Source organism: Bombus terrestris, chromosome 7 (assembly GCF_910591885.1).
Source record: "Bombus terrestris chromosome 7, iyBomTerr1.2, whole genome shotgun sequence".
Lineage (NCBI taxonomy): Eukaryota > Metazoa > Arthropoda > Insecta > Hymenoptera > Apidae > Bombus > Bombus terrestris.
In genome coordinates this window covers 14,280,795-14,306,313 of record NC_063275.1, presented here as the reverse complement: position 1 = coordinate 14,306,313, position 25,519 = coordinate 14,280,795, and the positions used below count along the sequence as shown (strand labels likewise).

The 25,519-nt window shown below is 38.7% G+C and overlaps 1 protein-coding gene across 7 annotated transcripts in view; it reads left to right on the top strand.

Moving 5' to 3' along the window:
* LOC100645287 (discoidin domain-containing receptor 2) overlaps positions 1-25,519 on the top strand; it is a 220,535-nt gene that overhangs the window by 183,111 nt on the left and 11,905 nt on the right. For all 7 annotated transcript variants that reach the window (XM_048407894.1, XM_048407895.1, XM_012310312.3 and 4 more), the window contains 6 exons: positions 10,061-10,184; positions 12,137-12,288; positions 13,730-14,043; positions 17,958-18,149; positions 20,302-20,394; positions 24,147-24,288. In XM_048407894.1, coding sequence (XP_048263851.1) covers positions 10,061-10,184; positions 12,137-12,288; positions 13,730-14,043; positions 17,958-18,149; positions 20,302-20,394; positions 24,147-24,288 — 1,017 coding nt within the window. The remainder of the gene's footprint in view (positions 1-10,060; positions 10,185-12,136; positions 12,289-13,729; positions 14,044-17,957; positions 18,150-20,301; positions 20,395-24,146; positions 24,289-25,519) is intronic.

Sequence of the window (25,519 nt, the reverse complement as noted above, 5' to 3'; positions counted from 1 at the left end):
TTTGCTCCAAGCTCGGTTTATTTTAAAGATTCTAGCATGGATGTAGGTGAATTTATGGCGTTAAGATTGGTTAGTCGTTTTTATTTTTATGTTATTGCTTGTGGAATTAAGATTCGGGTAATGTTCGTAGAGTGGATGAGAGTTGAAACTTTGAATTGGAACATTGTCCATTTGAGATGTTCGAAAGTTCAGTTTTAAATTCGGAGTTCCGTCTGAAATCGTTGGACTGGATTTTCCATAGGGCTTTGAGTTAAGAATATTGTCCATTTTTCACAATTATAATTTTTTATGATTCAATCTCCACATCCAGGATTTTGACTACAATTATTGGAATATAGGTATATATAATATGTGAAACGTTGATGAATTTTTATATTTCAAATTTTTTCACAATTATAATTTTCAAACGTCTAATTTTTGAACCCAAAATTTTGGAAAGTTAGTGTAATGAAATTTTGATGAAGCTTCCGGCTAAAATGTTATTTATGCTTTTACAGTTATAAATTTCTAAAATTTGATCTTTAAACCCGAAATTACGACTGAAATTGTTTTAATAAAACTTTGATAGACTTTTGAATTGCGAGTTTCGTTTATTTCCACAGTAGCAGTTTCCTAAAATATATTCTCTGAAGCTAGAATTTGGACCGTAGATATTGCAACGAAATTTTGATGAAGCTTTTGTAATTTTCTTAAATCTAGTCTTTGTACCCACAATTTTAACTGAGGTCATTGAAATGAAATTTCGATAAATCAAAATCGACGTAAAATCGTACTCTTCCGTTTCAATTGGCGAGACATCTGCAAACAGTTGTTATTCGTTTCCTCTATAGAAATATGATTACAAACCCACCATTTTCACCGATAAAGCGTTATATGAGCAGCGTATACAATTGTACAAATTCCATTGTTGCGGAACGAAAGGCTTATCTGATTTTTTCATTGTTGCTTTTAATCCATGAAAAATTTGTGGGCGATATTTCATAGGTTAGTGGAATTCGCTTGATGAAAGGACGATGAGATATTTATACCTTTCGATACGATGGTCGTGCAGGTTTTAAAATAATGAGTGAGGCACTACCCGATGATGAACGTGTATTGTTAGAACGAAAGCCGGATAATATTCTTCATGCTCTTCTAGGTTGCTTCAGAGTAGATTTGTTTCGAAATATTTGTACGCAAAATTATTAAATTACTAGTCACGGGTGAGTGAGTCGTGGATGAGAAATACGACGAATACGTGGAACGGTTAATTCCGAATTGTCGAGCTTCTCTACTACGAATTTCTGCGATTTATGTTTCCAGAGAAATACTAACTTGCTCGATACTAACAGAAACTTTCAACTGGAAATAAATTTTAACGTTTACGATTCATCGATCGCTCTTCAATCAGTGTTTCCACGGCTCATCGACGTTACATAGTGAAATAATCTCTTTCTCTTTTAATGCTATCCTCCTTCATGGCTTCGATGTAATAGCGAGCATAAGCTTGAAGCGTTTCGTATAAATGGTCGAAACAATACCAACTTGTTTGAATGTTTTACGTGTTCGTAGTTCGTAGTCGTATTAACGTGCTCTGTAACACAATGTCAGGTTCGTGGCGCTGTTTCACAGTTCGTTACTTTTTAACGTATCGTGATAAATACGTATTTTTTGAACGTCAACAGTAACGCTCAACAGGAGTCGGTTTTCTGGCCTGTCGAATAATGGCACATAGAACCGAATTATTCTCTGGTATACTTTTATTTTTTTCTTGGAATTATCCTTCTCGACTTACGAAATTAATTTCATTACTTCGTTCACCAGATGTTATTTTTATGTATACGTTTATAATACTTATTTTTAATGAGACACGGCACAATGCAAGTCAGTTTCTTACAACTCAAGCTTATTCACTCTTCTGGTCTTTCAAGTCGTACAGAACTTGCTAAAGACTAACTCGCATATTTCTTCTACCATGACATTTATCCCTGCATTTATGCATTTTCTCTCTATTAATTCAGGTAAACTCGGATAAACTTTGTAAACATTTCAAGAAAAGATTTGAGGGCGTCCATCCAAAAACTTGGATGACTACATACCCTTCTTTTGTGTTTCGAACTCATATTTAAACTTAAATACTTTTATATAAATAATTGTCATTGCCACGTGATGTGAACCATTTATGGAAAATTTTAATATGTAAAGTTTCATAAAATTCAACGTAACATGCATAGATATACGTAGTATTCGAAGAATTATCCGAATAATAACAAGCATACCATGGTTCATGATATATCATACAGTACGAAAAGGTTATGAAAATGAAATTATTATAAGAAGCTCTTACGTCACTCGAACATCATAGCTACAAAACTACATAATCTATCTCCGGATACTCAAAGATACAAACGCGTTAATCTTTTGAGCAACAGACGGAGATTCTAACATCGTTTACTATCTCGTGTCCTTAGACTGCAGAAATTTATGTAAATTCGTATTTTTACGAATGTGATAAAAAAATTGAAGTTACATAAATTATTTTCCGCACCATGTATTGTAAACAGTACTATATTTTGCACGTTTCGTATATTTTTACACATTATCTGCACTTTGAGCATTTCTGCACTTCCAAATTTCTCATAAACGTAAAAAAACCGCAATCCTCGTACCATTATAAACTTTAACGGTGCGAAATATCTACAATTTAATAAAATATAAATCTCTGCCTGGTTCCACTTTTTCATATTGATAAAAAAAAATATGAATTTACGCAAACATCAAGTGATTTAATTGGCATCATCAACGAATGTCAGTTGACAACCTCGTTAATCACCCAGTAAATTTCATCCCCTTCAAAGGAACAGCAGGAATTTCTTCCTCGTTGGTATAATGGGACAAATTTTGTCACTTTCGTTTCGGGTTAGGCTGGCATTGAAACGAAGGCTGGGCGTAGTAAGCAGCTGCGAAAGACACGCGTGATTTCATTAAATTTCATGGAATTTATTATCTTGGAACGGCCCGATCCGTGACGCACGCTAGTAAACGCGCTTTTATTCCGATTCGGTATAGAGTATGCCAGAGGCGTGGTAGCGTTGGTGGCAGCAGGGATCGTAAAATGAGAGGGTGGGCGAGTTGCAGGGTTGGGTGGGAGGCGTTCAAAAGTGAGGTAATGCGATTACCGACTTTAGCTGTGGGGTTCGTCGCGATACGAGGGGCGGCCGAGCGAAAACAGATTATTTTAATTTAAAGCAACAAACTCCCTGATTCTCGTATACTGTAATCCTCCCCGCAAATTTGACGTACGCGTGTATCCCGATTGTCACCGCCAGTAGTTTCCTGGTTAAGCATTAGGAGACAATCTGGCCACAGGCTGGACCGTCTTCTTGATGAAAGTCAAACAGATTCTGCCACTTTCTTAACGTCCATTATTTTCGTTCCCTCTTTTCTGCTTATCGCTTTTGTTGGTTCTATTATTTTGGTATCTTTTTAGTCAAGTTGATTTACATGAGCTATCTGACTAAAATTTAGAATTATTAAATGTTACGTAAAATTCAAAGACTTGAAACGAATTCGATTTGGGATTCTATCGTTTTAGAAATATTTGGTAAAATGTTCTAGGAATAAAGTGAATTAATGTTGATATACGTGGTATCGATTTGCAATTAACTGTGCAAGTTGGACGTAGGTAAAAGAAAGAAAAGGATACTGAATTTATAAGAGAGTGGTAACAAGTGGCAGAATTTTTATATTGAGAAAACTGTGGATAAGTGACGTTGTAAAATGGAAGAAATGAAAAATGAATAATGTGCTAGATTCATCGTCCTATTTTTCGAGTTTTCTCTGGACAACATGTTGATTTACCGTGTAGAATGGCCAGAAAGATGGATCGAAGAATTTGGAGGTGGTACTCATAAAGGTAGAAAAAATGTCATGTTCGTGCAGACCTGTGTATCAATCTTCGTTAAAACTCGGATAATTTATTTGATTTACAACGACGAATGACGTGAGGTGCTTTTTTTCAGTGTACGTGATTAGACATTTAATATTTGCGTTACAGTGGAAGACAGACACGCGAAACATATTTTACAACAATCTGCAACGAAAGCTTGATTCGAAATAAATATTATATTAGCCTGTCTTTTTTGTGTGTTTATTATTTGCCCTATTTTGTATGCCAATCTTTCTCTCATTATCGTTGGAAGGAAATACAAAACTCGCAATTTTTGTTTCTATAAATTACGGAGAACAAAGAACCGGATCATCGACTTCCGATAGTTACAGAAATAAAAATAAAGCGGAGAAAAATATAAGGAATGATACAACGTCAACATTTTTCTTGATCTTCTGATTTTGATATCAAGCGACTAACTTGATTAATTTAATATGACAGGTGAAGAAAGGAGAAATCTATCAGATCTAAGAAAAGATATATTAATTCATATATTTCAAGATTTCAAAAAGGTCAAGATATAATTAATCTTATGACAGTAAAAGTATTTGAAATACTTTTGATTTTGAAACTAAGTAAAAAGAAGAAATAGCATTGATAAATGTCGTATTGAATTTAAAAATAGTTTCCATGGAAAAGATGGAAAATGTTACGTATCATGTTTTCCGCAGTAGATCTCAAATACAATCTTCTCGAAATTGAATATACACGCATACGAATAAGCAAAAAATAAAGACAACCTACGAATTGCTCGTTCAAATTACGATTCAATGGATCTTCTAGAACACATTATCAAACAATGAATATTATTAAACTATTATACAAACATGACTAAATACGTGGCTTATTATACAATCCCCCGTACGCTCGCGAGCATGAAATTAAACGATAACATCGAACGTTCGATCATTTGAATTTATAATCATGGTTCCCTCGATTCAAGCGTGCACAGAAACTCAAATCAAAAAATAATAGAATTCAACTGCTATAACTAAATTGTGGTTCGAATGCAACTGAATTCGTCGAAAAAGGACTGGAAATTGGTGAGAGGATAAATGACAGTCTCGCAGGAGGAGGATGTCGAATAGAGGTGGAAAATGTGCAGATATCCGACAGGTTGTGCAGCTTTCGTCGGTACGGGGGTGAAAATGCAGCCATGGTAATGAAAATGGCAAAAAGCACTCCGTCGCTAATTAATGGAAGATCGTTTTGTTCGTGGAATCTACCTTTGGGCGTCTGGGATTTCATCAAGTAGCACCGGGCTCGGTATTTCGATTCACGTTTTTATTACGTTTATCCGCAGCTAATTATATTGCGCCATATTTATCGCATTCGCCAACACGAGATTGCTCTTGATGTGATGCAATTATTTCACCGTGCAATATTACTCTTTGATCGTGATAAAAAAGATAAACATCCCGTAGAGTCTTGGTAATTCGACCATTGTAAAGTTCTCTTCATTTTGAATATTTCTCCCCCAATTTCGAGCTCCTGTTTCCCTTTTTATCTTCGCCGCTTTTTACAGTACGCGCAACCAGCAACGAAAATCTACAAGGAATTTTTTAAACCTTTACCAGAGCTGGTGTAATTTAGTTCGTTTCTTGTATTCTCTCTCGAGCTGAAGAACATCGCACCATCTGCAATTACTTTTCAAATTGGTTTTGTAATTTACATAACACGCTCCCGCCTACGTTTCTATCGGAAATCAGGATTCTCTTACACAATTAAAATAATATTATTCGTGAAAGTTCGCAAGTCACGGGCCGCAAGTTACTGGTGCTAGCAAATTTTCTTGTATATTAGTAATTGGTTTGGTTATAAATCAAATTTTATGATTAAAGTACCCCATTCGATGTAGAATTGGAAAATTATAAAGGAGAAGCGCTATAATATAATTTATGTATACTTATAATCTGTAAGTTGTCAATTCACTAATATTATTAATCGGAAAATTATTATTCATAACATCTGCATACCTATTCGCGAGATATATACTATCCGTACAAAATTTCCGAATTTCTTCAATGATTTTCAATTTCCGATTAGAAAGATAACTTCAGTCTCACGATAGGAATCGTAGATTATTGAGTTTTTTTTATTTTCGTAATAAACTCAATACGATGTTGGTTATGGAGAAAAACGTTCTCTATGTTTATGAACAAATACGTCACGATAATAAGTTCGTTGGAGCGTTTTCGTTGGTTATAACCAGAAGCTAGTTATATGATGGGTATCGGTCGTCGTTTATTTCATCGAGTTATATCGTGAAACGCCGAGGGCGTATCCATAACGGAAGGCGTTTCAGCAACGTATCGGGCACGATATTTTCCAATAAAAGCGTCTTTGGGTCAATCGAACGTATCCACGTCCACGAAAAGGTTCAGGGATGTATCAATCGAAAGGGTCCTTTTGTGCGGTCAATTGATATACTCGTAACCACGGCAAACACTGCACGACCGGAAGGGAACGTATTATCGTTCTGTCCACGACGTACAGCCTGATTTAAGGGAAATAGTCGACATTTTGGAAGACGGCAATACGATGATGATCGTCGTATGTATTGATAAACCGCCCTTCATTTGGATTGTTTAGCTTTATTGATTTCTTTAAATCGTTTTGGATTTAATCGTGTTGTTCCCATGAAGTATTCAGTTTTCTTTATTGGGACGTTTTCTAAATTTGAAAAAGGCACGAAAAAATCGAAACGTTTAGATTTTATCTTAGTGCGTGTAATTTTTAAAAAACTTATTCGCTTGTTCCCAAAAAGAAATTTACTAAAATTCGAGAATTATAACGGAGTTAATAGAAATAGGATGTAAATATATCGTATAATTTAAAATGTAAGTACCATAATGAAAAGCATCTTCTTTGTAACATTTGTAATTTTATTCCGATTTACAATACATTTGCGTGTATTTATCTTTTCCTGCGTATTAATTTGCATGTTCTTGTTAATGAAATATGCCTGGGTTATAATAACGTTTCGTATGAATAATAAAGGATAAGGACAATATATTGTTTTTAACGTTCGGCGTGTGTTGTTAATTTTCAGCATTGTGCATCGGGGAATTACATTATTCAGTGTTATAAGTGGATTTAAAACGACGAAAAGAGCTTTCAGTAATGTTATTTGAACCGTTCCACGTGCATAAATATCTGGAATTACACGCGTGTTTCTGTGTGAACGATTCCTCTCAATAACTGAAATCGTTTTTCCGGAGATCTCTTTTTTTCAACCGCTCTTTAAATATTTCAATAAAATTCATAAATATCTCTATAAAACGACAATATTTTAATAATTCCATTATATTCAATAATTCCACAAACGGTTCCGTTATTAATTCTATAACAGAGAAAATGAATCCGATGAATTATTCTAACAACGAAAACTTCTCTATTTAAATTAAAGGAAAAACCGAACAATTCGCCGGACTTTTGAAACAAGTCACCGGTCGTGAATCAAAGCAGAAACATGGAACTCTCTGCGAGCGATTCTTTCCCTGTCGATGGTGTTTATTGTGTAATTACTATTTTCAATTAACGCACGACGGCCGGGATCGATTATTTTTCGCTTAACCGAAGATCAGTCGAAAATGCCACGCGCTGATTGGTTTTCCCGTAATTAATTTTTCCGATGTTCCGTTGTATCAAATCATACGCAGCTGCCGATCATCGAGGGACTCGTTCGCACGCCCCCGAAGATTTCCACGTTGCCAATTACCTGCGTGTACCCCCGGTTTTCAACGATGGATAGCCGAGTATCGTCGAGCAAACAAGCGACCACGATCGAAATTAACGTCGAACCCTCCGTAGCCTCTATAACGACTCGTTCGATAAAGGATCGTGGCACGTATACTTTCATACCATTTCCCCTGCTCCATGAAATCACTGATACTCCAAGAGAAACCTGAACGCATCGAGTGATGAATCTCACTGGATCGAGTCAGCACTGGGTACGACTACCAATCGACGTTGCTTCGAATGTCTTGAAATACCTTCGAATGTAAGGTCATAAGGATTGAGGGAAACAGGGACAAGACTTTAGATAGCCCTGGCGGGCTAAAGAGAGCCGTTAAGAGGATCTGGATGACGCGAAGACGAGCAACGTGCAAGAAGAGGGGACGATCAGAAGTAGAGGGTGATCAGTAGAAAGAAACGACAAGGAAGTAAGGAAAGAAGGTGAAGCGAGAAAGGAAGAGGAAGAAGTGGAAGGGAATCACAGCAAAGAGATTCGAGCAGAATCTCGATGGCTAAGTGGTTATCTTATCTTAACGGTGGTTGCGCGGAGCATCTCGCCAAGTCTGGCACCCTAACGCTTCCTAAACGGAAATTAACACCCCTCCTTAGGTTGCGGTGCCCTTCTCGTCGGGTCGTCTCCGTGACGTTCAGGCGGAGGGCAAGCAAAGCAAAAATCAATGGATATTATATCGCGACTCTCCGGAGAACGGTGCTCGACATGATCCCCCTTATCGGTTCTCCGGTGTAGAAGGAAGGAGCTCGGGACGCGACGCTTCTGGCGAAGGATTGTTTGTTATACAATGAAAGCGTTAATTTCCTGGGGTGGCACCGTCGATCCAGCCCCGCGTTGACGAGTTCTTTCCTCGTCGTACGAGCCAACGATAACACGCGGAGGCTGTCGAGGAACGGGGACGCTCGATAAGGAAACTATATCGGATCGTGTTCCTTCGCGACGAAAATACACGTCGTAACGAGGCTTGTTAATTAATGGAAAAATACAAGCAGTGCTAAAAACAGAGAGTCGAGCTTTTCGCTTCTAACAAATTCAGGTGTATTATTTTAGAACTGTCATTCTCTTTTTCCATCTTTCGTCTACCTTTTCGTTTTTGATTTGTAGTTTGTTTTTGGAAGTTTCTTACTTTAACAAATTATTGATCGGAAAGAGAAGTTGATTATGAACGAACGGAGCGATCTGAACGATCCTCTGATCCGATTTCCTCGGCCAGGGAGTGCCGAGACTGATAATTACCCGATGATACGGTTAAATTTTATTCAGGAGAATTACGTGGACCGTTGAATGCGTATCGATGCATTGTGCCGATAATTACGTCGTGTGAAATTATTAGCCACGCTACGCTATGCCGCGGTTCTGTGGTTCTTTCGATCGTGACGACAGCTGATGTGCTTTTCATGATAAAACCAGCACCGTGTCGCCCGGAATTGAATTTTGACGGCCGAACTTCTCTTCCATCTTTTGTCTTAAATTCGCAACACGAACGATATTTGGAAAACCTGGAATCGAGCAAGTGATTATTGATCCCGTTTTAAAAAGATTGCATAATCTGCAATTGAGTATTCGTTAAAGAAGCAGGCAGGTGTTGTTGAAAAAATGATGCAGGTGATAGAATATAAAAGGCGTGAGAAAAAACGAGTAAAGAAGCAGTGGCGCGCTCCAAATGAATTATGCATCGGGTATATTATAACATGAAAGTATCAGTTTGGTGTGTAAATATGCAATGAGAATGTAAAAATGGTGGAGAAAAAATTCATGCAAATTTTGCTCATGCCTCGGACGACTTGATTTTCGGTGGTCTTATTTTATTCGACCACTTGAATAACTGTTAACATTTCGCGCACGTATCGATTCGCGTAATCGTCGAATTATACTCCATTTATATATCAATTGTTCATACCTTAATATGTCAGTCATACATATACACAGAGTATCGTGGGTAATTTCTGATAATTACCATAAGTGTATATGTAAATGTGGAAATATTTTGTGTAATTAATAATAACGAATGCCTTTGAACGATTTAAATAACCAACAACCGCCAACAAATAAAATGCCTGTAAGGATAATAATTATAATATATAAATAAAAATTCAGAAAAAGGGGACGTTAATAATTATCAGCGTATAATTATCATGAAATACACGGGTGATCGGTTGATCTTTCCTCGGATATTCATAAAACAAAAAGCATGCCTCGATGGGACATGAATATTCGGAATGTTCATAGAGGGGGTGGGTGTGCTGGGGCGAGACAGAAGTGGTGGCATGAAGTGACGGAAAGTTTCCGGTGGCGTATCGCTTTTACTCGCGTGGTATACACGCGCGACGTGTGCATAAATGTCAGGTGCATTAACAGGAACGCTCAATATTCGGCCGCAGGTCTCCGTGCAGGAGGAGGGTGAGGACAAGGGACCAATTTGCCCTCCGCTTCCGGCGCAGTACCACCCGGCCGCCTGCACCATGACGACACCGCAACTACACAAAACTATCACGGATTACAGCGGTTGGTAGCGACGTTAAGTGCGACACTTAAGCCTTTCGAATTCTACGCGTGCATGCACGGTTAGGCCGATTTAAATTAATTCGAACAGAGAACCCCGCTACTCTGAATTTCACGATTATCAACGTGCCCCGCGTAACCCGTTGTCCAGAATTATTAACCGCTAACACGGAGCCCCGCCCCCAGGAACCATTTGATACAGCAAAACTCGAAATTTTCGTAATAAGCCAAAGTAGAGAGTTGGAGCCAACACGCGTTTAACCCTTTGATCGGCTCGGTGAAATATGTTTGCGAGGAAGGCAATGGTTTCGCTGGTAGTTCCAGCAAATGTACAGGTGCGCGAGATTGGGTTAAAATTAATTTAGCTGTGAGACTGCAATGTGGAAAGCTAATATAAAGCATTAACGAAGTGTGGTGGATTCTGTTCCATGGTTTTAATATCCTAGTTGTTCTAAAAATTTATGGATATTATTTTTTAATACATTAACGTGTACGATGAATATGATTTTCTGAATAAAAAAATATTTCAACGTATCAATCGCGTGGTACATGAAAACTATTGAAAGAATTTTTAGTTTAAAAAATTTTTGAATATTTTAAACAAATAATTAACACACTTGTTGAATTCTTCTATTTTTGATTTCAGTTCAGTCGCTATTGATTTACGTAGGAAAGTTTTGAGTTCCATAGTCGCTACATTAAATAATGGTTAATAGAAGCAGAGTACCTCGTAATTTAATGCATCGAGTTCAAAGTTTTTGTCTGCTAAAAGTAGGCGATTTTATGGTAGTTCCGCGGTGGTCTTGCTAACGTTTCATCCCTTCGATATTTGTTAGTGCGCGGTGCAATTTAACAGCGGGGAAAACTCGAAATGAGTGGCTCCACGTTGCGGTGCATTATCGAGTTTGCGTTTGACTAAAATTACATAAAATCGACGGTGGGCTATAGCCATTGGTTGCGATGATAAACGCAACACCTACCACGATATGCAAGCACACAACGTTCGAATGAAATTGCGGGTTAATGATCGATGGATTATTACAGAGTTCATAGTACTTAAAGACGATGCTTGCACGAGCACAAATCATATACGAGCCTCGTCATTTACCAGGACCCTTTAATTCGTTTTAATTTTTATTCGCAGCTACAAAATTTTCATATATCCATGCATTCCTTCCTCGCTTATTTTCAAATGTTTAAAAGTCAAATGAAATTCCACAATGATTAATTCTCGTATAAAGCTTCATAAAGCTAAAGGAAAAGAATTCAACTTAACAACGAATACTGTTTCAAACCACTGTTTTTTGCCACATTGTGCCTGCATTGCTCAAATAGTTGACCAATTATTTCGTTTTCTGCTACCTTGCCGACGGTACTGTTTCTCAGAACGGTGTAAAATTACCCCGAGTACACTCTAACCAGTAGAATTAAAAATGAATTTCGCTCAGTTAATCCTAACTTTCAGTTCGTTATCAATTAATCACGCAAACTGCAATATATAAGGAATAACCTTATATAATGTATCGAGTTAAACTCATCTGCTAGTCGCGATTTCACTGCAAAATCAGATATTTCCCTCTCATTTGAAGCCATCATTCAAAGCACAAGGGGTTACATAAAAACTATCATAAACCATCTCAAAGAGAACACAGAGGATAAAACATTCTTATATCATAATAAAAGGAACGTGTAACAGAAGAAAGATAGTGCTCGGTAAAAGAAAATGGCCGAGAGAGAACTCCCCTAAAAAAGAAACGAAAGAGGAAAAATATAAAACGAGAGGAAGTGCTCGTTTGAAAGTTTCGAGGAACATGAAGCGGGAGCAGGGGTAGGACGCGGGATGGGAGGCAGGTTTGAAACGCGCCCGGGGTAATTTCTTTCGTGCATGGCGGCCATCGTGTCTCTAACCTTGTCAAAATTCTTTTTTCCTTTCCGCTCACGGTATCGGCGGACAGGGATCACGGAGGTGCAGCCGGTTATTCCGCTGTTGCTGAGCACGGCGATCAATCTTGCCAGGCCAATTCCGCCGGTTCAAGAATATCCATCTAATCCGCCGCCCATACCGCCACCACCGGAAAAGTATTACGCCAGCACGGAGATCTGTAAGGTGAGTATCAAAAATGTACGGCAGACATGCGATCCGTGACGATTAGTCCTGGTCGCGAAGTAGTTTTGTGGGCTGACGGTGGGAGGGTATTAATGCGGGCCACTTGGCCTGAAACTGTGTCAAACACTGGTTCGTGACTCTGGGATCTTTCATCGCCATCGTGGCAGCTACTTGAATCGTTTCCCTTTCGCGGGCCTTGCCGCGAGCTTGTCCAATGAATCCTCTTAACGCCTCGTTGTTTTCATCAAGCATACATACATACACACGCGCGCGTATGGTCAGTTATGTATTTTACGTTCTATCGTGGTAGAGGCAATTAGCGCCGTGATTAATTTCTTGTATTTCATTCTTGTTTTCTTTTTCCTCCAAATTTTTTCGTCCCTTTTCTTCGTCTTTTCCGCTTTTTTTTTTCTTCTTTTTTTGTAAATTAGGGCGCTTAAAGTTCGCCGTACAGCGCCCAACGGCACGTGCTAAAACGATTCGCGCAGAGTATAATGAAGCTTAATGGATGAAAAACAAGGCAACCAGAAAGAACTATCAATCATGACTAATGCGAGACTTGGGAAAGGAAACGTCTTACGAAAGCATACACTGATCACCGGCCGATAGCGTGAGGCCTGTGATTATTGATTGTATAACGTGCATGTAGTAAACGAGTATTTTAATTTGTACTCTTATTTTTGGACTGACTACGTTTGCCCCAAATCCTTCGCGTGATTTTAACAGTGAAATACTATAGCGAGGTGTTGCTAATTCGCCATTCATTTTTGTTTCGGTTATTTGCGTGAGATGGTAGCTTTTTGTTATATCAGCTATGCGGAAGTCAATATGATTAAACTTCATTAAAATTAATCGTTTGATTTGTGAATAATTAGACATTCATCGTTGTAGTTTGATTCTAGAATTGAAAAGACTTGTTCAATACCATATTTGAAATGTTTGCTATATTATTTGTTTTCTATATGGAGCATACAGCTTCCCAATATAGCGTTAACGACATTATATGTTAAGTATAGCATTGCACGGCTATCCTTGTTGCGGCCCTGGAACTTTCAATACGTCCATCTCACTTTACTTTCAATCGACATAATAAAAAAAAAAAAAAAAAATAAAATAAAAACAAGAATAAAAAAAGAACGATTAATGTTTTAAGATCTTAAGCACAAGAATCAACGTCAAGTATTTACATAACGATTTTCCTCGAACTTATGAAATTTCATAACGCTATGATCCAAAAGGTGCAGCAGAAATAAAATTGTAAAAAGAAATAACATTTATCATTATTAAGTTAACGAGTATAGACTCGTAATGCGATTAAAATGTATGAAAATACCGTAGATGCGAACCAAGAAGAAAGTTTAAATTTTCTTCTAAAATATCTCTTCCTAGGTAACCCGATACTGCTATCCATGGCATTACCACGTCTTGGTTTTTATTACAGAATTCCCTGCCACCGTTACCGCCGTCTCCGACACCGAGCACGCCGCCGCCAATGAGCGCGAAAGCCTCCAGTAGCATGACAAGCTACAGTCCCGAGGATATGCTTACGGAGGAGGAAGACGAGGTGCCCGAGTGCATCTTAGACTTCCCCCGGGAGAAACTCAACATCGTTGAAAACCTCGGCTGCGGATACTTCGGCGACGTTCACATTTGCGAGGTCGACAGGTTTCCTGGATACGACGAAGTTTTCCGGAACACTAGCAGCGACCTGGTGATCGTTAAGTCCCTGAGACCTGGTTCCTTGGATGCGCTTAGGTAAGGTTCTTGTATTATCGAGCATCGCGGAGTAGTCGAACCGTGCATCATCCGGAAATTTGACGATATTAAGCAAATAATTTCGAAAGTATCGATAAGAATTATTTTCAGTTTGTTCATATTCGAAATATCATGACGCGTGGTACAAACTCGAATATTTGCACGGGTATTGTAAAAATAATTGGCAGGAATTGTATATATTCTTCGTCGAAGAATGTCCGTGGTATAATCATTGTGAAAGTTTTGCTCACAATTTTGAAAAACATGAGGTTTCTTCAGATTTAAGCTTTTGCGATGCGGTGATAGTGGTTAGGTGATAGAAATATGGTTGATTAGATGTTATTAAAATAATTGATAATGATTGTATATATGTATGTTTCGATGAAGAGAATTGCTAGTATAGTACTTTCGAAAGTTCCATTTCAAATTCAAAATTTCACGACAGGGTCGAATGTTCGGTCGGATATTATCAAAATAATTGGTAGGAATTGGTTGAGATATTTTTCATCGAAGGAGGGTTTCTGGTATAAATTGATTGTACGTATGAAAATTGGCAGAGAATTTCGGTATGACAGCCAGTGCAGAAGCATTGGCTTCGAAATGTATCCAGCTGCAGCGCAATAAATTGCCGTCGTGTCAATAGCAGAGTAATAATTGAGTAATAGTTTGTCGCGTGTGGCGCACGTAGAACGGTCGTTACAGCGCGTGAATGAAAACAACGTATCGGAGGCTGTTATTGACAAACAAGCGAACGATCCTATCCTCTGAACGCATTTACCTTTCTCTGGAATACAAAAAAAAAAAAAAAGGAGAGAAAAAGGAGAAAGGAATGAAATGAAACAGATACTCCATGTAGCGAATCCTATAAAACGAACAGGAAATTATTAAGAGTATCTTTACGAAAGCAAATTATCGGTTCGCGTCTCGAGAATGAATAAACCTTTCAGTCCACGTTCGCTAAGTATTTTTTGTTACGATTTACAGTGGTAATTTCTTCACGCGCTTGTAAACGAAACAGAAGAGGGCGTCGCATGGAAAATCGGGAATCGATAGCAGCTACGGCCATAATTAAATTAGCCGATAGAAATGAATCGAACAACACGTTATTGGAGTACTCGTTTACGTCGCTAAATACAGTGGCCGGAACTATTAAGCGTCCGATATTTCACGCCAATCCAAAAATATGGAAAGTATAGCATAATCGGGAGAAAATTATCCCGCTCAATTATAGACCGTTGTTCTGATTCATTTACTATCCATCCCACTCTCCTCTCTCGTATCAACCAAACGGGAGAGGAGATTTGCTGTGAAATATAGGGCATCGATAGAAAATTATCCCAATCGATTATATTTAGAGAGGTCGCGTTAATACGATAATTCGATAAACGTGGCGCAAAGTGATTTCGTACATAATGACGTGGCCCGTGTATTAAGTTGCTGCGACGCGATAATGCGGAGAAAGTGTTTAAACGGTCAGTGACTGACGCATAATCGAATAACTTGTCCGCGCCGTTGCTACTTTTCGCGACAGTTTGGCCTTTAACAGCTCCTAAAACTGTGGATTGTTGTCTACGATTGACAATAGCTTGGTAATTTGCCGTACAGAAGTTTCCCTTTGACCTGAACCTCTCTGACGACGCTGCTCGAACCACGAGGAAATTGTTTAAATCCGATCCTGTCTCGACCGTCCTTTTAATAATCGAGTTTAAACGTTTTTAATGCACACAAAGTAACTGTGACTTCAAGTTTCTGGTTGTGAAACTTCTTATTAAACAATTTTGAAGTATATAAGCTTGCGAGGGAAAAGTAAAACGCGTGTTGTTTTGATTTCATTCAAGTTTTTGTTAATAATATACTGCATATGAAATATAATGTATACACTCTGCCAGATACATATTAATTTTTAATCATAATCATTCAACGCATTCGTAATTGATCAAATTTTTATTAGCTGCAGTGATATATGCCAAGAACTATTTTCAGAATTTCAATTTTGAGATATCTACAGAAATTAAATCTGCCTTTATTAGAATTTTATGATCACCTAATAAAAGAATAATTAATAAAAAGGTTATTTTAATTATTTTTTAAACACCGAGCAATACGTATAAACATTATTTTATTAGAGACTTATAAAATCCAGAGATTGTTAGTCGTATAATTAATTTTTTAATCAAACAATGAATACAATGGCTCGTGAAAGTATTTGGATACCTACCATCGAAAACCTTTTTCTGTATATTGTGTGCGTTATATGGAACATTTTCTGATTTCATTAGCACTGTAATGAAACACAACGGTCATTATTGTATGAGTAAAATTTGAATCGAATCTGAAAATATATATAGAAGTTACAAACTTACTGCAAACGCATATATTTAATACAAAATCAATATACAGCCATCTTAAGGATATCATAATTCTGAGGTGTATTAATACAATGGAGTAATGAATTATTGACTGTTTATGTATATTTAAATTAAATGTCTTGTAATTTCTATACAGATAGAAAATTATTTATGTATATAGAGCTTGAAACAAATTTGAAAGAAGAAATATATATATATAACTAACAAGCTAACAGTCGATCTATTTAGGGATTGGAAGGCAAAGAAGTAGGATCGGAAGTACACGATAAAGCGTGTCCCGGCGAGGAACACGCGCTGCGTTATCGCTGGCGAAGCGAAAGGATGATCCGGGTAGACAGGATCGGGGATTACAGAGCTCGGCAACGGAACGTTCGCGGAACGTGTATTGTTGTCGAACGGCCTCTTAACGGGGCACCGGAAGTACAATCGTACTGGTTTATTCCTTTTTCGCGCGACAGACCGCCCGATATCCACGCCAGCACAAGAAACGGTAGAATCCTCCCGATAAAAGCGACAAGAAAGAAACCTGTGACGTCTTCTATTGCCTGATATCTTCGATTGGATTTGTTATATCTTCTTTAAAAGATCAGGCAATTTCATTTTCCAGCAAAAAGAAACATTTAAGATAAGCCGTCTTTTCATTGAAACTTTCCGTTTCTCTAAACAGTTCTAAAATATTCTTCACCGTCTTTCATCGTTTCAAACTTTAATTAGAAAAATTCGGTGTGAATTTTCGAAAAACTACGATCCAGCATACGTCACTCGACGAGAAAGTTTCGATTCGCTTCCCTACTACTGAAAAGTTCTTCTCTGACCCCCAGAGAGACGCATTTTCCGGTTTGCGAGTTGACCTGCCACGGCGTTAACCGTGCAACTTCTTTGTCGCTTGAAATTAGCCAAAATAGTGAAATTTATTAATTAAAAGCCAGTGGGACGGGCCGACGTCGAGTTTCCACCAGCTAACGGCCGCCACAATTACTGCCTGAGGAAACCGGCGGATTTCGTTGAAACCAACGCTGCAACTTTACGCCTGACATCGTATAAATGCAGCCGCTTCACGAATAACAACGCGTCCTTACGCAAATAACATACGAATCCATGAAATCAATCTTCGTGCGCTGTTGTTCGTCCTACGACCGAGCCTGCTTCCGACGTTGTTACGTTCAGAAACATAGTCCTTATCGAGATCCTAAATATTAGACAGCTGAAACACAAGTAGCAAGCTCTGTTAAACATGGAATTCGCGAGTGTTCTCGAAACGATAATCTCAACAGTAGCCGTTATCCCTGGGCCCGTGTTACGTAGCTACAATCCCTCTTCTATTCTTCCCGTTGTTTTCTCGTCGCTCGTCCCTTTTCGTCGCTCCAAACATATAGAACGAAAAAGATAAAGAAAAAGGAAAAGCTTACGGGTACAACGACGCGATACTCGCAGATAGAGTGCTCACATTATTTCCAGTATATCCGCCAGTATTCAATAGCCGTCTGGTTGGTAGGGCAGCCGACTATAAAGATATTACTTCCGAGTGTCCCATGTATTTTCCAGGATAGAATTTCAACAGGAAGCAAAAAGACTGGCACGGCTGGCCGATCGGAATGTCGCGCGGCTACTCGGCGCCAGCCTCGAAGACGATCCCATGTGCATCGTATCGGAAAATGGCGAGTACGGGGATTTGAATCAATATCTGCAGAGCCACATCGCTGAAACGTCTACTGTGCACACTGCTAAGACCCTCAGGTATAATTAATTACGATGTCTCACCGGAGAAATGGTACTTATTGAGGATAAGGCAGGATACACTGTAAAGATCGCTATTAAAGTCTTAAAAATGCTATTTGCTTGTATCTTTCTTTAGTTTTATACGTCAGTAAGGTATTGGTACGGTGAATATCAAAGGATTATAAAGTATCGACACGATGAATATCAAAAGATTATAAAGAGCCTTGTGAAGTATTTCGTTTTTAGTATGATTCTACGATGTGCTTGATATTAGAACCGAAGAAACTTTTATCTAGGATATACGGTTACTTTCATTTCGTATGAGTTTATTTGCTGTCAAAGAATTGTTTTATCAATGGCTTTATTTCGTTGATTTTTTAGCCATCAATTCGCAACAGCCTGTATAATATAAACTAACTTGACTTAAAAGGCAAGAGACACAGTGACCTTCAAATATTTCAACATATCTTAGAATATGAAAAACTGCTGGAACATTTTAATTAACGGGATTACGTTATGCAACTACTAATGTAAACATGTAACAATCAGCGAATTTCGGATAATGTTTTTTCCTTAATTACGACAAACTAAAGCACGCTGTTAAAACGAGGTATCGATTGCTATTGGCACTATCGACACATTGCTGGCGACAAAATGGTGTTCCATTTAACGAGAGAGTTGAGACGCGCAATGAGGCCAACCTTTTTCATTTTTTTAGCCCCGCATGCGTATGCACGTCAGTTCGAATGGCGTTGGAGTTGCGCGTGGAAACGCGACGTATCCGCGGATCGTTTGGAAAGTGCTCGAAATACGAGAAATCGGCTGAAAATGAGAGGCGAACGACAGAGAAGATCATCGGTGCTCGTGACAGCTGTCGGCGCACCGTGTTTTTCCCGTGCGTTCGTTTCCGGTGGCCACTGCAAGAGAAACGACCGATAGACCTCGTTCACTCTTTGTCTTCGTCCAGTGCGGGGAACCGTATCGATCAACAACCAGCTGGAAATTTGCGTACCGAACGACTCCCTGACAAATATTTCGTCACCGATAAAACGAAATAACTCGTCCGCAGCCTGATACATTCGTACGTCACGTGATTTCTAATGAGATAAACGTCTCTGGAAAGTCGGGAAGGAAGGATAAAAAGCACGCGCTGCGTCGGTTCGAATCGGCATACGTTTGACTGTCGTGCTTCCATTTACGCGAGCCGTACGATGGACGAAAATAAATCGCGCGCGCGAGAAAGTGAACCGAAAACAGAATTCACGCACATTGCACGAACAAACAGATACTTGTCTCTGTTGTTGTACGTTCTTGCTGGTTAGAAACTCGTCGCCATGAATAATGACGCTACTAAGGATCGATAGTTTTGTGAGAATTTTTATTCGACTATCTTTGGTTGAAATGGTAGGTATAAAGTAGAATGTAAGACAACTGAAACTAAAGAACAAGTATCATTTAACAACTAACTCAGATACACATCTTCTACTCTTCTATTTTTCTATTTCTTTTACTTCTTCCACCAAACTCTTGGGTGTGCTTACATTCTTTCGTATAAATCCTAATTTCATCCTCTTCCTATATTACTATCCTTTTAATTAAAGTGTCCTCTTCAGTATTTTTCAATTTTCGCCTTTTAGGAAAAGTTATATTATATATGCTGTTTCAAAATAATGACAAGTATGTACTTTAATTTGGATGAAAAAGGACAAGGGCGGTACAGAGAAAATGATAGAACTTCGGTTTTTGTCAGCTTTAAAATGGGACAGGAGAACATTTTAACAAAAAAGGGGAGAGAAAAGAAAAAGATAGAAAAGAAAGAAAGAAGGACAGAAAAGGGGCAAACGTTAAGAACGTTCCACTCGTATACACACCTTGAATAGGAAATAACACTAAAAAAGGGAAAGACCAACAAAAAGAGCACCAAATTTATATCTGCGAATGCAGAAGGGAATGTGGTCGATCTGGCCAGCTTTTGTCGTTAATGCAAATGGTGGACGCGCGTTCGTCTGTGCTTCGAAAGCGTCGTCATTTGCGGTATTGCGAGCCGATACCAACGAGTCGCTTTTGTGTACGGAACGAACGTTTAAACGTGTAGGCTACCACGTACACGAAGCCAGAATTTCACTCCGCGAAACTTCTGAACGTAACCATCTCGTTCTTCGTGTTGCAGTTTCGGCACGTTGGTTTACATGGCCACGCAAATAGCATCCGGCATGAAACACCTCGAGGAAATGGACTTCGTGCATCGGGATCTCGCCACAAGGTAACGACAGACAGTTTCTCATAGATTACTTTAAGCCGAACTTTGTCGATCAGTCATTCCCACGTTCGATGGTACAGCTACGTTCCTGTTTCGCCACGTGAACGCAAACGCGTTTTCTCCGTCGACGGTTCGTTCGACCACGGAACGCTACTTTTGTTTGGGCATCCGGTCGATCGCGCATGCTGTTCGAACTGTAACTTCTCTGCTTTGGTATTTCTAGCAAAATTGTCGCTACAGTTTTGTCACGTGTTTCGGGGAATGGTATAACGATCGATGGGAAATGTAGCGTGTAACTGTTAATGTACTGGGCGTTCGGGACACTTATATTGTTGTGCTGGTTAATGAGCTTCCACTAAGTGTAATTGCTTTTGTAGGTTTCTGTTTTAATTATTTTCGAGTAAATGAATTTTAAATCTATTAGTATCTGTATAGTAATGTAACGTTAGGAAAATATAGGGAGAGGAAATAACAGAAGAGGAAACGTTTTATCTAGGAATCTATTAGAGAAATCATCGATAAAACTAAATACCTTGAAATGATAAAATTCCTAGAATAAGAGCGTCGAGAACTAGTAACGTCTTATTTTACGATATATTCCGTTGAACTGTTACATTTTTCTTACAAGATCAGGCAAAAATAGAAGCGTGGACTTGTTAATGAGATGTTTACCTAAGAGATGCGCGTCTTACGATTAGATACCAGAATACTATAGAAGAGACCAAATCATAGAAACGTATATTGTGATGATATATTGCGAAATACAGTGATTAGCGATAATTTTTTAGAAATTTTGGCTTAGTATAAAAGAACTCTTCTATGCAGATAAAAATAGCCTTCGGACAACCAATATGGAACAACAACAGCATCTTTATTTAAAAAAAAAAAACAATTTTTATCATGAACGATGATTCAAGGTAAAGATGTATTCTACCAAAAGAAAAATCTTTATTGTATAAATTACAACGAATAATCTTATAGACTATAACAAATTGGATAATTACCATGTACTTTAATTAACATATCCAATTTTCTTTCAACGCTGGCGAAGCGTTAGCAGCATTACGTCGCTACATCCGAGTCGCATTATAAGGACTAAATTCTCTGGTTACGACGTCGCCAATTCCTAGCCAAGGTTCTCAAGCTTCGTCGATGTGGAAATTACCTGGTTCCAGTTGTGCTGGCAGATCTATGGGACGTTCTGCGTGGCAGAACCGTTAAAAGGGAACGAGTGGACCGGAGGATGGCTGGGTCACGTGTTCGAATTATTAACTCTAATCATAAACTTTAATTACAATGGCCCGCGGCGCGGCCGTCGCATAAACGCGAAACGCGCGCGCGGCCTGTGGCGGATGAAATTAATTGCCAGTTGATTTATAGAAACGAGTTCTGAACAGCGAGAGCACGCTGGATAAGCGACCAACTAATGAAAAAAATCATAGACAGAAAAAGTATATTTTTCTGTATTTTGTCAATTATTTTCGCTCTCATTAGAATTTTTTACTAAAATAAAGGCTCGCTAAACGATTCACTAAATGGTCAATGTTTGCTTTGATATAAACGATACGCTGAAACGTGTTTAAAATTTTCTTTTAATTCTGTTTACAAAATTACGCTTATTACTCTTCTGTGGCATACGCATATGTGTACGTACATTCAGTTTCTCTTTGATTCCAGATTAAACAATTATTCCAGGAGATATACGAGAGAGAAAATCGTCGTGAATAAATATTCCACGGTGTACAAAAACCTTTCACCAATAATTAATCTTAACGCTCGATAGTAACATATGCGTTCATTATGTTCCTCAATTAAAGCAAAAATTAATTACCTCAAATAAATTCGTTTGCGAAGAAATTAATATTGATAGCACAGGTCGTTTGCGATTAATCGAAAATCAACCTCCCTGATGTGACTGCACGGCGCGACTCGATTAAAAATGAAGAATATTTCGTCAAATAATCATTGTAGTATGAAAAGATTAATTAGAAAGCTTGTAGCAAAACGTTGAAACGGTCGTTACGGTGTTAAACCATGGCGTGAAAAGATATCCTTGGGAATGCGGTGAAAGCTCGAGGATTGCGGCTATTCCGTGTTACAAGCGAACTGAATGCCGCCTCAGTGGCTGCTACTAAACCTCTTCTGTGCTCGATTCGTCGCGGTAAGCGGCCAGTTCCGTGTAGAAATCGGCGTGAAACTTTGAACGATCGTCGCGTTCGACAGAATCACGCTTCCGGTAGAAGCGAGCTGTTTAAAAGCGACACCCCTCTTGAAAACGATCCTCCAGAGTGCATGGTCGCTCAGACGAGGCTTTAGAACGCGCGACAGACCTACTCGAAAGATTTTCTTGAATTTTCGTTCCGATGAAAATGGTTTTAGCTCGAACCTCGAGGTATCATTCCAGCTTTTCACTCGCTTTAACCTCCCTTTCTCCGTTTTCTGTTATCGGAAACGCTAATTAGCCCTTAAGTAATTAGTAAAATAAAAAAAGGTAGACATATAAGAAAGAAATGAATAGAGTTAGAACGATGAGTGACTGTCATCGGTGAAGGGAGGTGTGTTGAATCGGAAGGAATTGTTTAGCGGATAACAATGAATTATGGTCCGTAATTAGTGGATAATGACACATGGTACAAAGTTCCGTTCGTGAATCGTTGATTCAGTGCGTGTCACGAGGGAAAACATTCTCATTAGTGGTTTCTTGTTAAATTTAATGGTTGCTGGAAGCTACCCGTGCTTTTGGTTTATTTACATAGCGATTTGTATTTCGTGTACCTGGCTAGTATCGGAAATATTTAGTGATTTTATGTCTAGTTTACTTGGATAAATTATTTTGAGAATGGCACAACGTATAGAGAAGAAAGTAGCAATGTTTAAATAATTGAAGGAACATCAAATGCTTCCTAGAAAAGGGTCCTCCATGAGACAAAACGATGAATTATATAAATTTCACTGGAAGCTTTAATTTTAGCGTTCTAATACTAGCTTCACTAGTTCCAGTTTGTAATTATAATGGCTCCTATAGAACTTCGTTTTTTTCATATTAACAAAAATAGACCGGAATATTTGAGTAGAAAAATACACATGATATCTATATGTAGATATATTGACTATGGATCTATAGACTCTTTTTTCAAAAAGTTCTACAATTGTTATTCAAATATATTCTCGAAACGTAAACTCACACAAGAGGAAAATTACACCCAAAATATAAACTTCCACTTTCTCTGTCGAGATGGATCAAGTCACTGGTCAAACACATGTGGATCATGCGAAAACCATATTCTTCTTTTGGATCGCGTTGATCCAGCCCCGAGATCGTAAACAATCTTCGAACCGCGATTCACAGCAATACATTCGTGTACGTGTTCGAGTATCGGGATAGGAGAGACTGGAATAATCCACTCGGCCTCGAAGACGGATTATCTCTCGAAGTCTACTGTATTTTCACGTAGCGGGGTGGTTTTGTCGCAGATAAAGAGCGTTGGCTCGAATGGGAAGTCTAGAGGAACGCTATGGTCGATTGAGAAAGCAAAAGAACGAATAGCTGGGAAATAAAACGGGCCACTTTTTCGCCCAGCGAATATTTAAAATGCTGAATATTGAAAAAGTTAGCACCACTAATGTGGGTCAGCTGAAAACCATCAGCGGCTGTAGCCACTGGCGTGCCAGCTGTTGTAATAGAAAAAAATGGTGAACTAGAAACTGGAAAGAAAGTGGAATATACGATGGATGGGTTTATTGGTGTGTTACAGAAATTGTTTGGTGAGTCGTGGTTACACGGTGAAAGTCTCTGACCTAGGTTCCGGAAGAAACGCCTACGCAGCCGACTACTTCCGGGTCGAAGGGCGACCACCTCTACCGATTCGATGGATGGCCTGGGAATCTATGCTAATGGTAAGTCGTTAATTACCAGTTAATCCACATCATAGGGAAATGGTTGGTCCGAGCATTGGATTTGTAGCAAAGGTACTCAACCATAGTTTGGTACTTTGATTGGTCAGATTGACGGATCAGGCTTTTCCTGTTTCATTTTCAAAGTTAGAGATTTATTTATGTTCGAGAATAATTGTGTTAGTCTATCTGACAGCACTACGTGTGACAGACAGCTGATACGATGTTTGTCAATGTATTTGATCAATTGACTCAACGGTAGACAGTCGCAGTACGTTCTAATTAAGTCGATTTATCCTTCGCTACTTTTTTCCGGTTGCTTCCCAAATCAAATATCGACGTAATATATCGTGGGTTCTCTATATATCCTCCTCTGTATAATCCGGTAATTCCGAAAATGCTTTCAATAGCTCACGGTTACGAGAGGGAAAACGAATCAAGTTTGATCGTGACAGACGCCACACAGCAAATTGTAAACGATTTTTGTCGCCGAAGCATGGGAGGAAAAAATAAAGCGAACGCGATCGAGTGGTTTTATTTCGTGCCGCCTCGGTCAGTGATATTTAAATGGACTATAGCTACGCATCCGCGCGATGAAACTCGGTTTGGCTTTCGCGAATACCCTCTGCCGGTTGTTGTCGCTCTCTTCCCTGCGTCGAAATCAAAGCCTCGCACGTTCCATGCTTCGACCGATGAAAGTTCCAATTTTTTTTTCTCTATTCTTTTATTTTTTCTGTTTTTTTCTGTGGCTGTTTTTATTCCGCTAATATTTGCCTTAAAGATTCGTACGATCCCCGTTGCGGCGTGTTGAAACAACAGTGATTACCGTTTAATGGCAGCTTCTGTACGTGCTTCGACCCATTTCGACTTCGAATCTGCCTCGATCCAGCGGGATCTGTTTTAACCCTCCTTCTTGTTCAGAAACCTATCCAGCCTGATCCATGCGGATCGGAGGAACTCGAAGTGGATTCAAGCAGTCGAAGTGGGTTCGGGAGCTACTAGATTAGGTCACATTACGGAGCTAATAACCTAGAACGTTCGCATTTTAATGGTACTTTGATAGTTTTATTGTTTAACAGTATAATTTCATCCAGTATTCGTTGGTATGAGAAATTCGAAGTATCGACTAAGAAATATTTAGGGAAATTAAAAAATTAAAGAATTGAAAAACCGATGTATCATCATACGCGGACATGAAGATCTTTGTTATATTCATTACTATATCTCTTTGTGT